We start from the raw sequence: 15,784 nt of genomic DNA on the forward strand, positions 1-15,784 counted from the left end.
GGGCTGCCTAAGGAGGTGGGGAGCTCCCCCTCACTGGCAGTCTTCAAGCAAAGGTTGGATACACACTTTTCTTGGATGCTTTAGGATGCTCTGGGCTGATCCTGCGTAGAGCAGGGGGTTGGACTAGATGGCCTGTATGGCCCCTTCCAACTCTAGGATTCTAGGAGTCTAGTTCAGCAGTGGGATGGGCTGCCTAAGGAGGTGGTGAGCTCCCCCTCACTGGAAGTCTTCAAGCAAAGGTTGGATACACACTTTTCTTGGATGCTTTAGGATGCTTAGGGCTGATCCTGCGTAGAGCAGGGGGTTGGACTAGATGGCCTGTATGGCCCCTTCCAACTCTAGGATTCTAGGAGTCTAGTTCAGCAGTGGGATGGGCTGCCTAAGGAGGTGGGGAGCTCCCCCTCACTGGCAGTCTTCAAGCAAAGGTTGGATACACACTTTTCTTGGATGCTTTAGGATGCTCAGGGCTGATCCTGCGTAGAGCAGGGGGTTGGACTAGATGGCCTGTATGGCCCCTTCCAACTCTAGGATTCTAGGAGTCTAGTTCAGCAGTGGGATGGGCTGCCTAAGGAGGTGGGGAGCTCCCCCTCACTGGCAGTCTTCAAGCAAAGGTTGGATACACACTTTTCTTGGATGCTTTAGGATGCTTTGGGCTGATCCTGTGTTGAGCAGGGGGTTGGACTAGATGGCCTGTATGGCACCTTCCAACTCTAGGATTCTAGGAGTCTAGTTCAGCAGTGGGATGGGCTGCCTAAGGAGGTGGGGAGCTCCCCCTCACTGGCAGTCTTCAAGCAAAGGTTGGATACACACTTTTCTTGGATGCTTTAGGATGCTCAGGGCTGATCCTGCGTAGAGCAGGGGGTTGGACTAGATGGCCTGTATGGGCCCTTCCAACTCTAGGATTCTAGGAGTCTAGTTCAGCAGTGGGATGGGCTGCCTAAGGAGGTGGGGAGCTCCCCCTCACTGGCAGTCTTCAAGCAAAGGTTGGATACACACTTTTCTTGGATGCTTTAGGATGCTTTGGGCTGATCCTGCGTTGAGCAGGGGGTTGGACTAGATGGCCTGTATGGCCCCTTCCAACTCTAGGATTCTAGGAGTCTAGTTCAGCAGTGGGATGGGCTGCCTAAGGAGGTGGGGAGCTCCCCCTCACTGGCAGTCTTCAAGCAAAGGTTGGATACACACTTTTCTTGGATGCTTTAGGATGCTTAGGGCTGATCCTGCGTAGAGCAGGGGGTTGGACTAGATGGCCTGTATGGCCCCTTCCAACTCTAGGATTCTAGGAGTCTAGTTCAGCAGTGGGATGGGCTGCCTAAGGAGGTGGGGAGCTCCCCCTCACTGGCAGTCTTCAAGCAAAGGTTGGATACACACTTTTCTTGGATGCTTTAGGATGCTCAGGGCTGATCCTGCGTAGAGCAGGGGGTTGGACTAGATGGCCTGTATGGCCCCTTCCAACTCTAGGATTCTAGGAGTCTAGTTCAGCAGTGGGATGGGCTGCCTAAGGAGGTGGTGAGCTCCCCCTCACTGGAAGTCTTCAAGCAAAGGTTGGATACACACTTTTCTTGGATGCTTTAGGATGCTTAGGGCTGATCCTGCGTAGAGCAGGGGGTTGGACTAGATGGCCTGTATGGGCCCTTCCAACTCTAGGATTCTAGGAGTCTAGTTCAGCAGTGGGATGGGCTGCCTAAGGAGGTGGGGAGCTCCCCCTCACTGGCAGTCTTCAAGCAAAGGTTGGATACACACTTTTCTTGGATGCTTTAGGATGCTTTGGGCTGATCCTGCGTTGAGCAGGGGGTTGGACTAGATGGCCTGTATGGCCCCTTCCAACTCTAGGATTCTAGGAGTCTAGTTCAGCAGTGGGATGGGCTGCCTAAGGAGGTGGGGAGCTCCCCCTCACTGGCAGTCTTCAAGCAAAGGTTGGATACACACTTTTCTTGGATGCTTTGGGCTGATCCTGCGTTGAGCAGGGGGTTGGACTAGATGGCCTGTATGGCCCCTTCCAACTCTAGGATTCTAGGAGTCTAGTTCAGCACTGGGATGGGCTGCCTAAGGAGGTGGGGAGCTCCCCCTCACTGGCAGTCTTCAAGCAAAGGTTGGATACACACTTTTCTTGGATGCTTTAGGATGCTTTGGGCTGATCCTGCGTTGAGCAGGGGGTTGGACTAGATGGCCTGTATGGCCCCTTCCAACTCTAGGATTCTAGGAGTCTCGTTCAGCAGTGGGATGGGCTGCCTAAGGAGGTGGGGAGCTCCCCCTCACTGGCAGTCTTCAAGCAAAGGTTGGATACACACTTTTCTTGGATGCTTTAGGATGCTTTGGGCTGATCCTGCATTGAGCAGGGGGTTGGACTAGATGGCCTGTATGGCCCCTTCCAACTCTAGGATTCTAGGAGTCTAGTTCAGCAGTGGGATGGGCTGCCTAAGGAGGTGGGGAGCTCCCCCTCACTGGCAGTCTTCAAGCAAAGGTTGGATACACACTTTTCTTGGATGCTTTAGGATGCTTTGGGCTGATCCTGCGTTGAGCAGGGGGTTGGACTAGATGGCCTGTATGGCCCCTTCCAACTCTAGGATTCTGTGATTCTATGATTCATTCTAAGGGAGACGTCCAGAATCACTCCCAAGTTCCTTGCTGTGGGTGAGAAGTTAGGTTGTGCCCCTGCAAAGGTGGGAAGATACACTTCCTGTCCTGTACCTTTCCTGCTCAGCCTCAGGACCTCCTTCTTGGAGGAATTGATTTTCAGACAGTATTGCCCTAAGCATCCAGCAATAGATTCCAAACAAGTGGCAAATGTATCTGTGGGGGGGGGGGGGGGTCCGGGTGGCCGTCCATAAGGAGCTAGAGCTGGGTGTCATCTGCATATGCAAGTGGAGCAGGGGCTCTGGCAGCGGCGATGTCCCTTGGCAAAAGACCCCCCCCCCGGGCCTCAGTAGAATTGTCAAGCGTTGACCGGTCCCCAGTGATAAAAAGGTTGGGGACCACTGCCCTATGGTACCCCACAAGGGGGTCCATAGGGGCACGACAGAGATTCTTCCACAGCCACCCTCTGTGTCCGGTCCCAGAAAAACAAACACAGCAATCACAAGGCTGTCCTCCATCTCCGGGAAGTACCTCATAGTCGACCATGTCAAATTTGGCCAACAAATCAAGTAGCACAAGTATCTCCGACCTGCTCCAATCCAGCTGGTGCTGGAAATTATCCACCAAGGTGACCAACACCGTCTCCACCCGATGGCCAGGAGAGAACCCTGACTGCTATGGATTGAGTGCCAAGGCTTCATCCAAGAAATCCAAGAGCTGGTGCACTGCAGCCCTTTCAACTACCTTTCTGAGAAATGCCAGATGCAAGACCGGGCAGTAGCTGGTGGGCCCTGTGGTTCAGCGATGGTCAGCAAGGGATGGGTCACTGCCTCCTTCAGCACTCCTGGGGATTCCCCTGTGGACAGGGAAAGGTTGACTGTCTCTCCCAGGGGAGCTCCTGTCTTCTGGTCCCTTGTTTTGAGTCACCAAGACAGGCAGTGATCAAGGGGGCAAGTGGTCACCCTTACCAACCCCAGCAACTTGGCTACTTTGGTTCTAGTAGGCAAACGAAACCCCCCCAAAAGTCAAGGCTAACCTGTGTAGCAGCACAAAGCAGAGTAATATTCTAGCACACAGTAATACACAATAGGCAGCTATGTAATATATTTAAAGGCAGGTCAACAGGCATAGAAATGCAACAAGAATATATACGGATTGTCATGGAAGAACACAGTCCTTCCACTTAAACTGGATCATCCAGACATCGGAAGAAGTGAAGTCCATGTACTCATGCTATAGCATGCTGGCTAGGATCAGTTCCCTCTTGCTCAGCTTCCTCAAGCCTTGAAATTCAATAGCTTTTTGTTGAAATAACAGAGTCCAAATTTACTCAGTGCTGATTAAATCATTTTAGTGTACGTGTGCATTATAGACTTTATTGTTTACAGCCAAAGGCCATTGCAATGCCAGCAATATCATAGCAGTTGATACCAGATAACACAAAATCGTTTTAGTGAAGCCATTCAGTGTTCATGTGTTAGAGAACATCAGGCTTGTGTCCATCCTTAGGGAGGATCTCCTGCATGTCCCAACAATCAAAGAATCTCATTCGGTGGGTACATGAAAGACAGGGCCTTCTCAGGGTTAGCCCTACAGTTACAAAAAAACCTTCCTGGGGAGGTGCACCTTGCCCCTCGCTTTCAATCCTTGAGACAGATTTTCTGTAGGATTGAATTTAGTTTAGTAGCAGTCCCAAACTGTGGTTTTAAATGTTGGTTTTCAGTTGATCTGATAACCATCTTCAAGTTTTTAAAAGGCTGCCATATAGAGGATGGAGCAGAGTTGTTCTCTCTTGCCCCAGAGGGATGGACTAGAACCAATGCAATGAAATTAATTCAAAAGAAATTCCATCTAAACATCCAGAAGAAGTTCCTGACAGTTAGAGCGGTTTCTCAGTGGAATAGGCTTCCTCAGGAGGTTCTCCATCTTTTGGAAATTTTTAAACATGGTTCTATGTATTTTAGCTCATTTATTTTATCTGAGAGCCTCTTGTGGCGCAGAGTGGTAAGGCAGCCGTCTGAAAGCTTTGCCCATGAGGCTGGGGGTTCAATCCCAGCAGCCGGCTCAAGGTTGACTCAGCCTTCCATCCTTCCGAGGTCGGTAAAATGAGTACCCAGCTTGCTGGGGGGTAAACGGTCATGACTGGGGAAGGCACTGGCAAACCACCCCGTATTGAGTCTGCCATGAAAACGCTGGAGGGCGTCACCCCAAGGGTCAGACATGACTCGGTGCTTGCACAAGGGGGGATACCTTTACCTTTACCTTTTATTTTATCTGAGTTTGTAAGCCTTCTTAAGCACTGTAGGAGCTAATGGATGTTCTAAATAAAGTAAGTAAATCATGGGAGCTTAAACACGGATTTTTTAAATAGGTATTCTAGCTAACTTTTAAAGCCATTTTTATTTGAAAACTCACTATGTAGCAGAGCTGAAAATTCCTTAGGAAAATCTTGTATTCATACCTGTGTGTAATGTCCAATGACTGCATTCTCCGTCTTGGGTCCCACCCCATATGTGTAATCAGCCTTCTCATCAAACCAGGCTTGGATTGCTGCTGACCATAATTTAGGAACACTTGAATAAAAGAGATTTTCACCACAAACTACATTGTCTGAAAGACAGAAAGAACAAATAGTAGAAATGCCAAAAATAAAAGTACTTGAGACCATTCACATCTTCATGGTCTGTGGTGTAAGATGACAGAATGCATGATCAATTTTTTAAAATCTCTTTAGATCTGTGACTGCAAGACTCATACATCTGAGAGCCTTCGAGGGCCTGCCACAGACAAAAAGGCAGAAGAAAAAAGTTTCAAGTCGGCGATGGTGAAATGATTTATTCCAGTGAAAATAATGTTCAAAACAATTTCATCCGTGATATTCTAAATACAAATATCACTGATAAAGAAACCGAAAATGGCCTATACCTAGGAATCCAATGAAAACAATGTTCAAAACAATTTCAAAACTGATTCCTAGGTCCATTTTTTATCTTCATCAGTGTTACTCTAAATACAAATATCACTGATGAAGAAACCGAAAACGAACTATACCTAGGAATCCAATTTGAAATAGTTTTGAATATTGTTTTCATTGGAATAAATCATTTCATCATGGCCAGCTTGAGACTTTTTTCTTCTGGCTATATTACGGCTAAGGGGTCCTCACCTGTTACAGACAAAAAGGTTAAAGGAGAAGAAGAGTATTTTTTATACCGCACTTTCCTCTGTCTTAAGGAACATCGAAGTGGTTGATAATCACCTTCCTTTCCTCTCGCCCCAATAGACACTTTGCAAGAAGAGTGGGGCTAACAGAGCTCTGAGAGAACTCGGACTAGCCCAAGGTCACCCAGCAGGCTTCATGTGGAGGAGGAAGAGAGGGGAAATCAAACCTAGTTTGGCCATATCACCTGATAAATAGTTAACCATTTTTTTCAAAAAATTAAAATGTTGTGCTAAACCTGTATGTTGTTAACATTGTATGTGTGTGTGTGTGTGTGTGTTGACATCATTTCCAGGTACATGTGGAGCGATGTCAGCACTTGGGGACACCCCCCTCAGTTAGCTGAGCAACAGCAGGAAAGGGCCCAAGGGTCATGGGGAGCCTCCTCCCACTACAGTGCAGGGACACGCCTGGGAAATCTCCATCAAGACAGGTGGGCCGTGGTTGCTCTAAGAGCCTCTTCTGCAATAAGGGAATTCTGCCCATTTGTTGGAAAGCACTGAATTCATGTAAAATGCTATTTTTCCTAAATGGCCATGATGAAAACTTCATTCACTTGAATAAACCATTTCCAGCATATTGAACTTACTTTCAATTGTTCTTTGGTTTTCTTCACTGTGCATATAAATACACTTTTCAGCCCAGCTTTTAGCATTCATTGCAGCTGTCCCATTCCATTCCTTCCAACAGCCAAGAAAAAAAAAAGGTGGAGCTATTATATGACTGGGTACAAACACTGATGAAGAAGAATATAGAATCACAGAATCACAGAGTTGGAAGGGGCCATGCAGGCCATCTAGTCCAACCCCCTGCTCAACGCAGGACTAGCCCTAAGCATCCTAAAGCATCCAAGAAAAGTGTATCCAACCTTTGCTTGAAGACTTCCAGTGAGGGGGAGCTCACCACCTCCTTAGGCAGCCTATTCCACTGCTGAACTACTCTGACTGTGAAAAACTTTTCCTGATATCTAGCCTATATCTTTGTACTTGTAGTTTAAACCCATTACTGCGTGTCCTCTCCTCTGCAGCCAACAGAAACAGCATCCTGCCCTCCTCCAAGTGACAACCTTTCAAATACTTAAAGAGGGCTATCATGTCCCCTCTCAACCTCCTGTTCTCCAGGCTGAACATTCCCAAGTCCTTCAACCTATCTTCATAGGGCTTGGTCCCTTGGCCCCAGATCATCCTCGTTGCTCTCCTCTGTACCCTTTCAATTTTATCTACGTCCTTTGCCGTATACAATGGGACTATGACATCTTGTGATTTTGATGAGATACCCCTGTTGATACAGCCCAAAATGGCATTTGCCTTTTTTACCACTGCATCACACTGCCTGCTCATGTTTAGTTTACAATCCACAAGTACTCCAAGGTCTCGTTCACACACAGGGGCTTTCCGCACCGGGATCCTTGTAGCAAATTGTTTGCTGAACGAAAAATCGCCATTTAAAATAGTGCAATTCGTCATTATGCATACCTGACTTTGTAGTGGAATCCAGTTGCGTTTCTATCGATTCCCACAAGCTTCCGGTCTCAGCAAAAATCGCTAGACAGGAAGCGCTATTGCCAAGCTCGTCCCGCCCCAGGCCGTCAAGCAGCCAATGGGCATCCGTTAGCATGCTCCCAAACAGCCCCTTTCCCTTTAAGAAAGGTTTTTTAAAAAAAAAACACACACACCCATTGCAACGAATATTTATTTATCATATGTGTTGATTCGTTGCAACGGAGAGACCCATCAGCTGGCAGGTGTGTTTGAGCTGTCGTTTCATCGTTGCCATGCTCCCCCCAAGTGAAAAAAAAATCCCCCCCCCCTCACGGGCCCGATTTTCGGCCGAAAACAGTGTAAAAAATAAAGGGAAAATACATCAGCAAACGGGCTTGTCTGTTGTTTGTGCTTAGTGAATAAACAGCTCTGGGGAGGGACTGAAGCCGGGGAAGCCTCTAAACAGGCTTGCTGGTGGGTTGAACTTCGCTCGCTCGGAGAAAAAAAAATGGCGATCGCTTCGCCGGAAGATTAGAGGAGAGAGCCAGGGGGAGGGACTTTGTAGAAACCACAACAATGGTAACGCACAGAACTCTCCCGCTAGTGTTGCAGATTGGTTGCAGGAGTGTAGCGCTTTCCGGAGGGTGAATCCACTTTTGGGGATTTCCCTGAAAGCGCTACAAGGAAGCGCTTTTTGCGGATCGGTTTCAGGTGTGTGGCAGATTGTCAACGACGTTGTGCATAATGGAAAATCAGTAGCATTTTCAATTGGCAACCATTGTGCGATTTTGAAGGTGTGCGAAAAGCCCCACAGTGCTACCTAGAAGCGTATCCCCCATCCAATAGGCATGCTTTTCATTTTTCTGACCCAGATGCAGAACTTTACACTTATCTTTATTAAATTGCTTCGGGGCGGGGGGAATCCTATATCTTGCTCTTCCAGTGAGCAAAAACTATTCATTTACTTGTTCACTTACTAAAATATCTATACCCCAACTTATATTTGGACTGATATTTGAAGCCTTTCTCCTGTTTAAGGAGACTTCCTCCAATTTTGGTGGCTATTCCATTAAAGAAGATCTACAATCGAGGGAGCCACATAAGTTGGAGAACATGATTGCACTGCATTTGAGTATAAAAGTATCAGATACAAGTAGAAATTGTGCCTTCTTATAACCCCCCCTGACACACACAAACACCCTGAAGATTGTAGGGTTCTAAGGTGCTACTGAACTTGAACCTGGGTCTTCTACTGTTATTAAGCTCACTAGTGGCATGAAGTGGGGTTGCAGTGAAAAAACTCAGAGCACATTCTCTGGGGAGTCCTTTGTTTAAGATGGGCTCCTGCCCACTTCCTCTTTCTTCAGGAAGAGAAGCTCCATGTGTTTTGCTGAAGTAAGCAAGCGTCCTCCATTAGGCTCAGCTCTCTCCATCTGCTGATTTACGGGTATATAGTCCTGCCTGCAGCCTAGCCATAAAGGCTTGCAATTTGCTGCTTTTGTAACTAATCTTTAAGCTTTTGTACTGTGCTTCAGTAAGGAGAGTGAAGCAGGTGAATATGATATATATATATTTGTAAATACTCTTTCCAGTAAAGATTACTCTCTTTTAAAACTCAAAGCACTGTGAGTCTGGATCTGTGCCTCATCCACAAAAGGGACTAATAACTGCATACTTTCAAAACACTCTGTTACTCGGCAGCTCACTTTTTTTGGAGGGACTCAGGCCCAAACCAAGTCCAGCAGTCCCAACATGCCTCAGGGTTTCTGCTTGCAGGCCTGGGGGTAGGTTGAGGCATGAAGCCCTTGCAACACCAATCAAACGTTGCGCAAATTCTTACCATCTTCACCATGTTGGAAGCACTTGGATCCACTATTCTCCGTAGGTCATTGTGCTTGTCAACAATTTCCTTTTGCCTCTCTGGCAAAGCAGTTGACAACGCATTAAAAGCTGCCTGGTGTTTCTGTCAAGAAAGCCACATACATGATTTTTATCCGCTGTGCATTAGGAGGAGGAGGAGCAGGAGGAGGAGGAGAAAAGGGCAAAAAGAAGGAGCAGCTAGAGGAGGAAGGGAGGGGAGGAGGAGGAGAGGAAGAAGTTACTGCTGCATTCAATCAAATCTTGATCCTAAGGATCAAGAGACCCACAAAAACAACAAAGTCTGTAGGAGGTTTGCTATGGAGAGGGAATAAGTGTAAACATCACATCAGCAGAGGTTCCTTTAGAATGAGTGTAATAAAACATAGGTTCTAACCTATTGCTCCAGCCATTGCATTAACTTTAATCAGCCTCAGGAAGGAGGGGCGAAATACCCCCTGGGAGGCACTTCACGCTGATATCTAAACCTCTGGTTTTGCTTTCTGCCACTCGGAAAGGATAAATAAGCAGAGCACAAAGAAACCTCAAATAGAAAAAATATTATGCAAATTGAAAAAGTATACAAACAGTTTTACTACCGATATACAAACTCTACAAACTATTCTCAGATACAATGCACTCTGTGGATTGTCAAAGGGTTGCCTGGCAGTGCAGTAAGCGGCCAATGAAGACGCAACACCTGTACCTGGCGTAACAAAGGCCACAACTTTATTAACTGCCCCCTGACTCGGGGGTTGGCTTGGCACGAGGTGAGGAGTGATCCCCATGCAGCCGTCCGGCTGCTGGCCTGGGCTCAAGGGGCACCCTGGGTCCTCCTTCCTCCCAGCCGGAAGGAAGGCTCCCTTGCCCCTTGGATGCCCTCCCCTGGGAGGAGGCGGTTGATGGTTGTCGGGCGTCCACCGCATACAGCCACCCCTACCTCCTGGCCCCGAGCCCCTGACCTTCCCAGCCGGGTAAGGCCGCACTCGGTGTTAGCCGGTCTCTTATTGAGACCCCCAACCCCAGGGCCCAGTACGCAAACTGCTCCCTGGCCAAACTACTCCACCTCGTGCCCCTCTTCCGCAGTTGTGACGAAAAACGCAAATGTCCGGGCGGGAGGGTGGGTGGCTGGCTGTCCTCCGGCTCCTCCAGAGGCAAAGGGGCGAGATCCCCCGCCTCGTGGCGCTTAAGTACAGCGCCCGAGGCCCACCCCTTGCCTCGTCATCGGGATGCGCCAGCCGGCACGTCCTGCCTCCAGCCGGGCAGACGCCTTTGCGTCCCTTTGCCCGCCCCTCGCCACGGCAACCACTGACTCGCGGCCGTTCTTATGTGAAAAAGTCATAGACAATTATACAAAATTTTATAATACACACAACATTTCAAAAATCACAAAAGTGCAAGATTACATCCTGTCTCCTCACAAGCAGTCCCAATATCTGTATGTAGCCCCCAGCAGGATCCAGGAGTTCTGCCTGCTTCGCATCAGCTTCTGCAGGGAGGGAGAGGAGCAAACAGCTGAATGATCTATTATCTTTTAATAGCGAGTTGATTATAGGTACAGAGAAGAGCAAACTAAGGCTTCCCTGGCTGGCTGTGTTGCAAACAGGTATTTAGAATAAGTTACTATCCAGCCTAGAACAAAGGGAGCCCTTCACAGGCTACCAATAAAGATGACAAAACGTTGTGTGTCTCTAGCCACAAAGATCCTTTTGTGACTTTTTGAAACGTTGCGTGTATTATACAATTCTGTATAATTTTCTCTGATTTTTTCACATATCATCTGATCTTTTGACAATTCACAGAGTATATTGTATTTGAGAATAGTTTGTGGAGTTTGTTTATATATTGTTAATAAAACTGTATACTTTTTCAGCAAGAGCCTCTGGTGACGCAGAGTGGTAAGGCAGCGACATGAGCAGGGGCTCATGGGAACTGTAGTCCATGGACATCTGGAGGACCACAGGTTGACTACCGCTGCACTAGAGGGCGTCACCACAAGGATCAGACATGACCCAGTGCTTGCACAGGGGATACCTTTACCTTTACCTTATACTTTTTCAATTTGCGTAATATTTTTTTGTATTTGAGGTATCTTTGTGGTTCGTTTATTTATCCTTTCTGAATTTTTCCGAAAGGTTCCCTGTTGTTGTTATTTTGTTACTCTGCCACTTTGAAGCAGAGGGAGCAAAAGAAGAGGGTGTTAAGCTTCCGCCAAGTGTTTGGTTCAGGCCCGTGATCCTATAACATCAATGGGTCCCCTATAAAAAAACACCCCACAGAAACTTCACTGCGCAAAGATTATGCGGGAAATATGTGGATGGATGATGATGCTAGTTACAGAATGTGCTTTAAATGTATTTTTAAATGGTTTTATAATGTTTATTAATTTTAAACTTTTATTAGCATTCCTTGTCCTGCACCACTCTGAGCTGGCCTGCTGGGAGGACAGTATACAAATCAAATAAATAAAGTGAAAGGAGCAACACGAGCCCTGTTTTTCCTCCCTTGCTCTTTGAACTGGAAGGGAGCAGAACCAGACTGGTCCATGGCTCAGCAGGGAGTAGTGGTTAAGAGCGTGGCACGTGGTTAACAATAGTGGCCTCTAACCTGGAGAGCCAAATGTGATTCTCCACACCTCCACATGTAGACAGCTCAGCGACCTTGGGCCAGTCACAGTTCTGTCAGAGCTCTCTCTTCCCATCTACCTCACAGGGTGTCTGTTGTGGAAAGAGAAAGGGGAAAGTGTTTGTAAGTCACTTTGGGTCTCCTTTGTGTCATGAAAAGCGGGGTATAAAAAACCAGCTCGTCTCTCAGCCCTTCCAATCTGCTACCCACTGCTTTGAGGGAGGGAGGGAGGGAGAAGAGTCAGAGGGATAATTGGAGTCATTTAACTTTCCGGTTTTGCAGAGCTTCAGAGCCATTTAAACCCCTGCTTTCTGCTCCCTGCCACTATCATGGGGAGAAGAAAGCAGGCGACAAAGCAGTAAGTTGCTGCCATTTATGTGATTAGGTCTCTTTAGAGCAGTGGTCCCCAACCCACGGGCCGTGGCCCGGCACTGGGCCGCGAAGGCCTTGGCGCCGGGCCGCGGCTCCTTCTTCCCTCCCCCCCCTGAAGCGAGAAGCTCGCCAGGCCGCGAGCAAATAGGCCGCCAAAGTAGCCAATTAGCTCACGGCCTGTCAAGCTTCTTGTTTTTTGGGGGAGGGAAGAGTAGCTTGCCAAGCCACAAGCTAATCGGCCGCTTTGGCGGCCGATTTGCTCGCGGCCCGGAGGGGCTGGGAGGGGGAGCCGCGGTCGCCGGCATGGCGGCGGCGCACACGCGCATGCGCAGACTGCCGCGCACGTGCATTTGCAGCACAGCAGTCTGCGCACATGTGTTTGCGCTGGGGCTGCCGCGCGTGCGTGGACCCCCGGGCCGCCCTCTCCCCTCACTCTGGAGCAGCGGTCCGCGGCAGCCAAAAGGTTGCGGACCGCTGCTTTAGAGCAGAGGTCCCCAACCTTTTTATCACCGGGGACCACTCAACGCCTTTTACTGAGGCCCGGTGGGGGGGGGGTAGTTTACTCCTCTACTCTCAGCCACTGCCCTAACGCTCTCTGGTCGCTATGGTAATGTTTAAACATCCCTTCAAAATAAGATACAGACATGCCACAACAATGAAGTGTGTTGTAAAGGGCTGGGGGGGATGAAGTAATGGGCTGGGGGGGCGGGGAGAAGGCGTCCTTCGGGGCCCACCTCCAATTAGTCAAAGGACCACATGTGGTCCGCAGCCCACAGGTTGGGGACCGCTGCTTTAGAGGACAATGTTTTGTTATAAATGGTGGAGAAAAGTGCTGTCAGTTGCAGCCAACTTATGGCCACCCCTGTAAGACCGTGGCTCTCCACCTTCCTAATGCCACGGCCCTTTAATCCCGTTCCTCGTGTTGTGGAGACTCCCAACCGTAAAATCATGCCAGGGTTCTTTCACAGAGATTAAACTGAAACTGACCAATGGCCTGAAGATCCATGATTCAGGATTGGATATAAATTGGTTATAAACTGGCAGGTGTCTTCAAGAGGAGCGGCAACAGTGGCGCCATCCCCCCCCAGCCAAGCTGCTCGCCCTGCCGTGACCCCTGTAAAAGGGTCATTCAACCCCCAAAGGGGTCCCACCCCCCAGGCTGAGAACCACTGCTGCAAGAGAAATATCAGAGGTAGGCTGCCATTCGCTTCCTCTGCATAATAGCCCTGGACTTCCTTGGTGGTCTCCCATCTCTAGACCAACCAGGGCTGATGCTGCTTAGCTTCCAAGACCTGATGGGATAGAGCTAGCCTGAGCCATCCAAAGTAGGACAGAGAGAAGCAGAATCTGGTTTGTCCTTGCCTGCCTCTGTGTAGCAGCCGTGGACTTCCTTGGGGGTCTCTCATTCCAAGACCAACCCAAGTGCGTGTTGTGTAGCTTCGGAGGTTTGGTGTGACCTGCCAAGTCTGGGTCACCCAGGTGCAGGCAGGGCAGGTAAATAACGATTTCTTCCTGCAGAGACAGCCAGGGACACACTGTACTGGAGGAAGAGGAGACAGATCCTGATCCCTTGAAGGTCAGGGTTGCATAACGTCACCTGGTTCATATACCAAGATCATACCTCATTTCCAGCACACTGGTGGAGTCCAACGGCAAGAGACAAAACTGTCACTAGGAGAGACATCACTGGGGGGAAAGAAAGTAAAGAGCTTATTTATTTCCCTTGGGTAAACATTTTTGTGAGTACCAAGTTTTCCACTGCCGATCATTTCTTCAACATTTATTAATATTGTTCTGCAAAGACTTGCACAAGAGTTTACCCAAGGAAGTCATGCATGGCTTCGGTAAGCAGCGCCTCTCAGCAAGTAGCGTGGCCAGTCCTGCGGCCGCCTTGTGCAAACTCTCATGAAGCTGGAATGACAATTGTTGTCAATTGACTGGTCAGCTGAACACCGTCAAGGAGGGTCAAATATCCCATAAAGCCAATTTGCCATTTTGTTTCATTATCTCATGAAATCATGATGGTCTGAGACCAGCATAACTGCGAGATGTCTCCCAATATACTCCCAAGCTCCACAATCTCAGTCAGTGAATCTCCCGGTTGTTACTGGTTCTCTCCAGAGCAGGGGTAGTCAAACTGCGGCCCTCCAGATGTCCACGGACTACAATTCCCACGAGTCCCTGCCAGCGAATGCTGGCAGGGGCTTGTGGGAATTGTAGTCCGTGGACATCTGGAGGGCCGCAGTTTGACTACCCCTGCTCCAGAGGATCAGCTGTAATTGCTGAAGGTCTCCCCTTGGAGGTGGCAACCCAGCAGGCTGCACATAGAGCTGGAATCTAACCCAGATCTTGCTATGAGATCTGCCATTCTTTAGCCACTACACCACACTGGGTCTCGAGTGGTGGGGAGGGAATAACAAAACCATGAATTATGATTTCGCCATGTGGCCAGCACCCACGAAGGCCACAGTCCAGGCATGTGTCCTAGCACACAGTGCATTCCTGGGTGCACCAGGCTTTGCCCCTAGTATATAATAGGGGCAGGCCGTTACCCTATAGCGGTGAGCAGTGACAAAGCTTCTCCTAGTGGTACCGTTGCCATTCTCCAGGGTGTAGTCTGCACAAGGCTTTTTACCTTGTCCCAGTTCGAATGAGTCCCTCCCGTCTACACTGAATTCGATTTCCATTTTGATTTTGGGTGCTTTAAATTATCTTTCTGCCATATGCATGATTGATCCGGAGTGACCCTAACTTTCACTTGCGATATGCAGAAGTGGATATAATCCTCAATCTTTGAACAATCTCCATTAGAAAGTGTGCAGATTCCTGCTTTTACAAATTAACTTCCTTCTCCTGCCTCACAGCAAAGCAGTCTTCCCTGATTGGCCAGGGTGTCAGTTCAAAGACTTCCTGGTTCCCAGTTGCAAGGCTTGTCTTAAAGTGACTGCACTCCAGAAGTCCACACTTCTCTCAGCAGAGATTTGCCTCTTGGATTTATTTTCCCCTGCTCTACTGTCTCCAATCCACCCCACCATCCCTCATTCAAGAAAAGAAAGAGACTACTGCTGTTCTTCACTCCCCTCCCTGCTCTGAGCTTTCCCAATCAAGTGCAGGACATTTTCTGTTTCAATGGGGGGAGGGGGATAGAAGAAGATCTGAGTTCAAATCGATCTGAATTCAGCAGGATCCACAATGGAAAAAACAAAGTCAGTACAGAATCAGCCCAGGTGGGATAACAAAATATAAACAGAGCCACAGTATATCAGGAATAAAAATTTCACAGTCAGAGTAGTTCAGCAGTGGGATAGGCTGCCTAAGGAGGTGGTGAGCTCCCCCTCACTGGCAGTCTTCAAGCAAAGGTTGGATACACACTTTTCTTGGATGCTTTAGGATGCTTAGGGCTGATCCTGCGTTGAGCAGGGGGTTGGACTAGATGGCCTGCATGGCCCCTTCCCACTCTATGATTCTATACAGAAAGTGAAAATACAAAGAACTCAGCAGTTACTATGTAAACATGAATCAATCCCAGTAAAACATGACAAGAATTTAGAGGGTTTTTTTAATACAACATTGTCTCAAATAGTACAAAATACAAATATTTCCCACCAATTACCCACAATAGCTAGAAAACACATGAAAATGTAAATAATACAGT

The 15,784-nt window shown here is 48.3% G+C and overlaps 1 protein-coding gene across 4 annotated transcripts in view; it reads right to left on the bottom strand.

Moving 5' to 3' along the window:
- The window catches only part of LOC143826424 (serotriflin-like), a 56,920-nt gene that overhangs the window by 7,952 nt on the left and 33,184 nt on the right, over positions 1 to 15,784 (bottom strand). For 2 of the 4 annotated variants that reach the window (XM_077315227.1, XM_077315235.1), the window contains exons 2-5: positions 13,751 to 13,815; positions 9,116 to 9,238; positions 6,384 to 6,474; positions 5,036 to 5,184 (exon numbers count right to left, since the gene is read on the bottom strand). In XM_077315227.1, the coding sequence (XP_077171342.1) occupies positions 5,036 to 5,184; positions 6,384 to 6,474; positions 9,116 to 9,238; positions 13,751 to 13,813 (426 nt within the window). In that variant the 5' untranslated portion in view covers positions 13,814 to 13,815. Of the gene's footprint in view, positions 1 to 5,035; positions 5,185 to 6,383; positions 6,475 to 9,115; positions 9,239 to 11,739; positions 11,850 to 13,750; positions 13,816 to 15,784 lie in introns of those variants that run through there. The other 2 variants (XM_077315219.1, XM_077315246.1) reach the window with 2 other exon arrangements.

This window comes from Paroedura picta, chromosome 1 (genome assembly GCF_049243985.1).
Source record: "Paroedura picta isolate Pp20150507F chromosome 1, Ppicta_v3.0, whole genome shotgun sequence".
In the NCBI taxonomy this organism is placed as follows: domain Eukaryota; kingdom Metazoa; phylum Chordata; class Lepidosauria; order Squamata; family Gekkonidae; genus Paroedura; species Paroedura picta.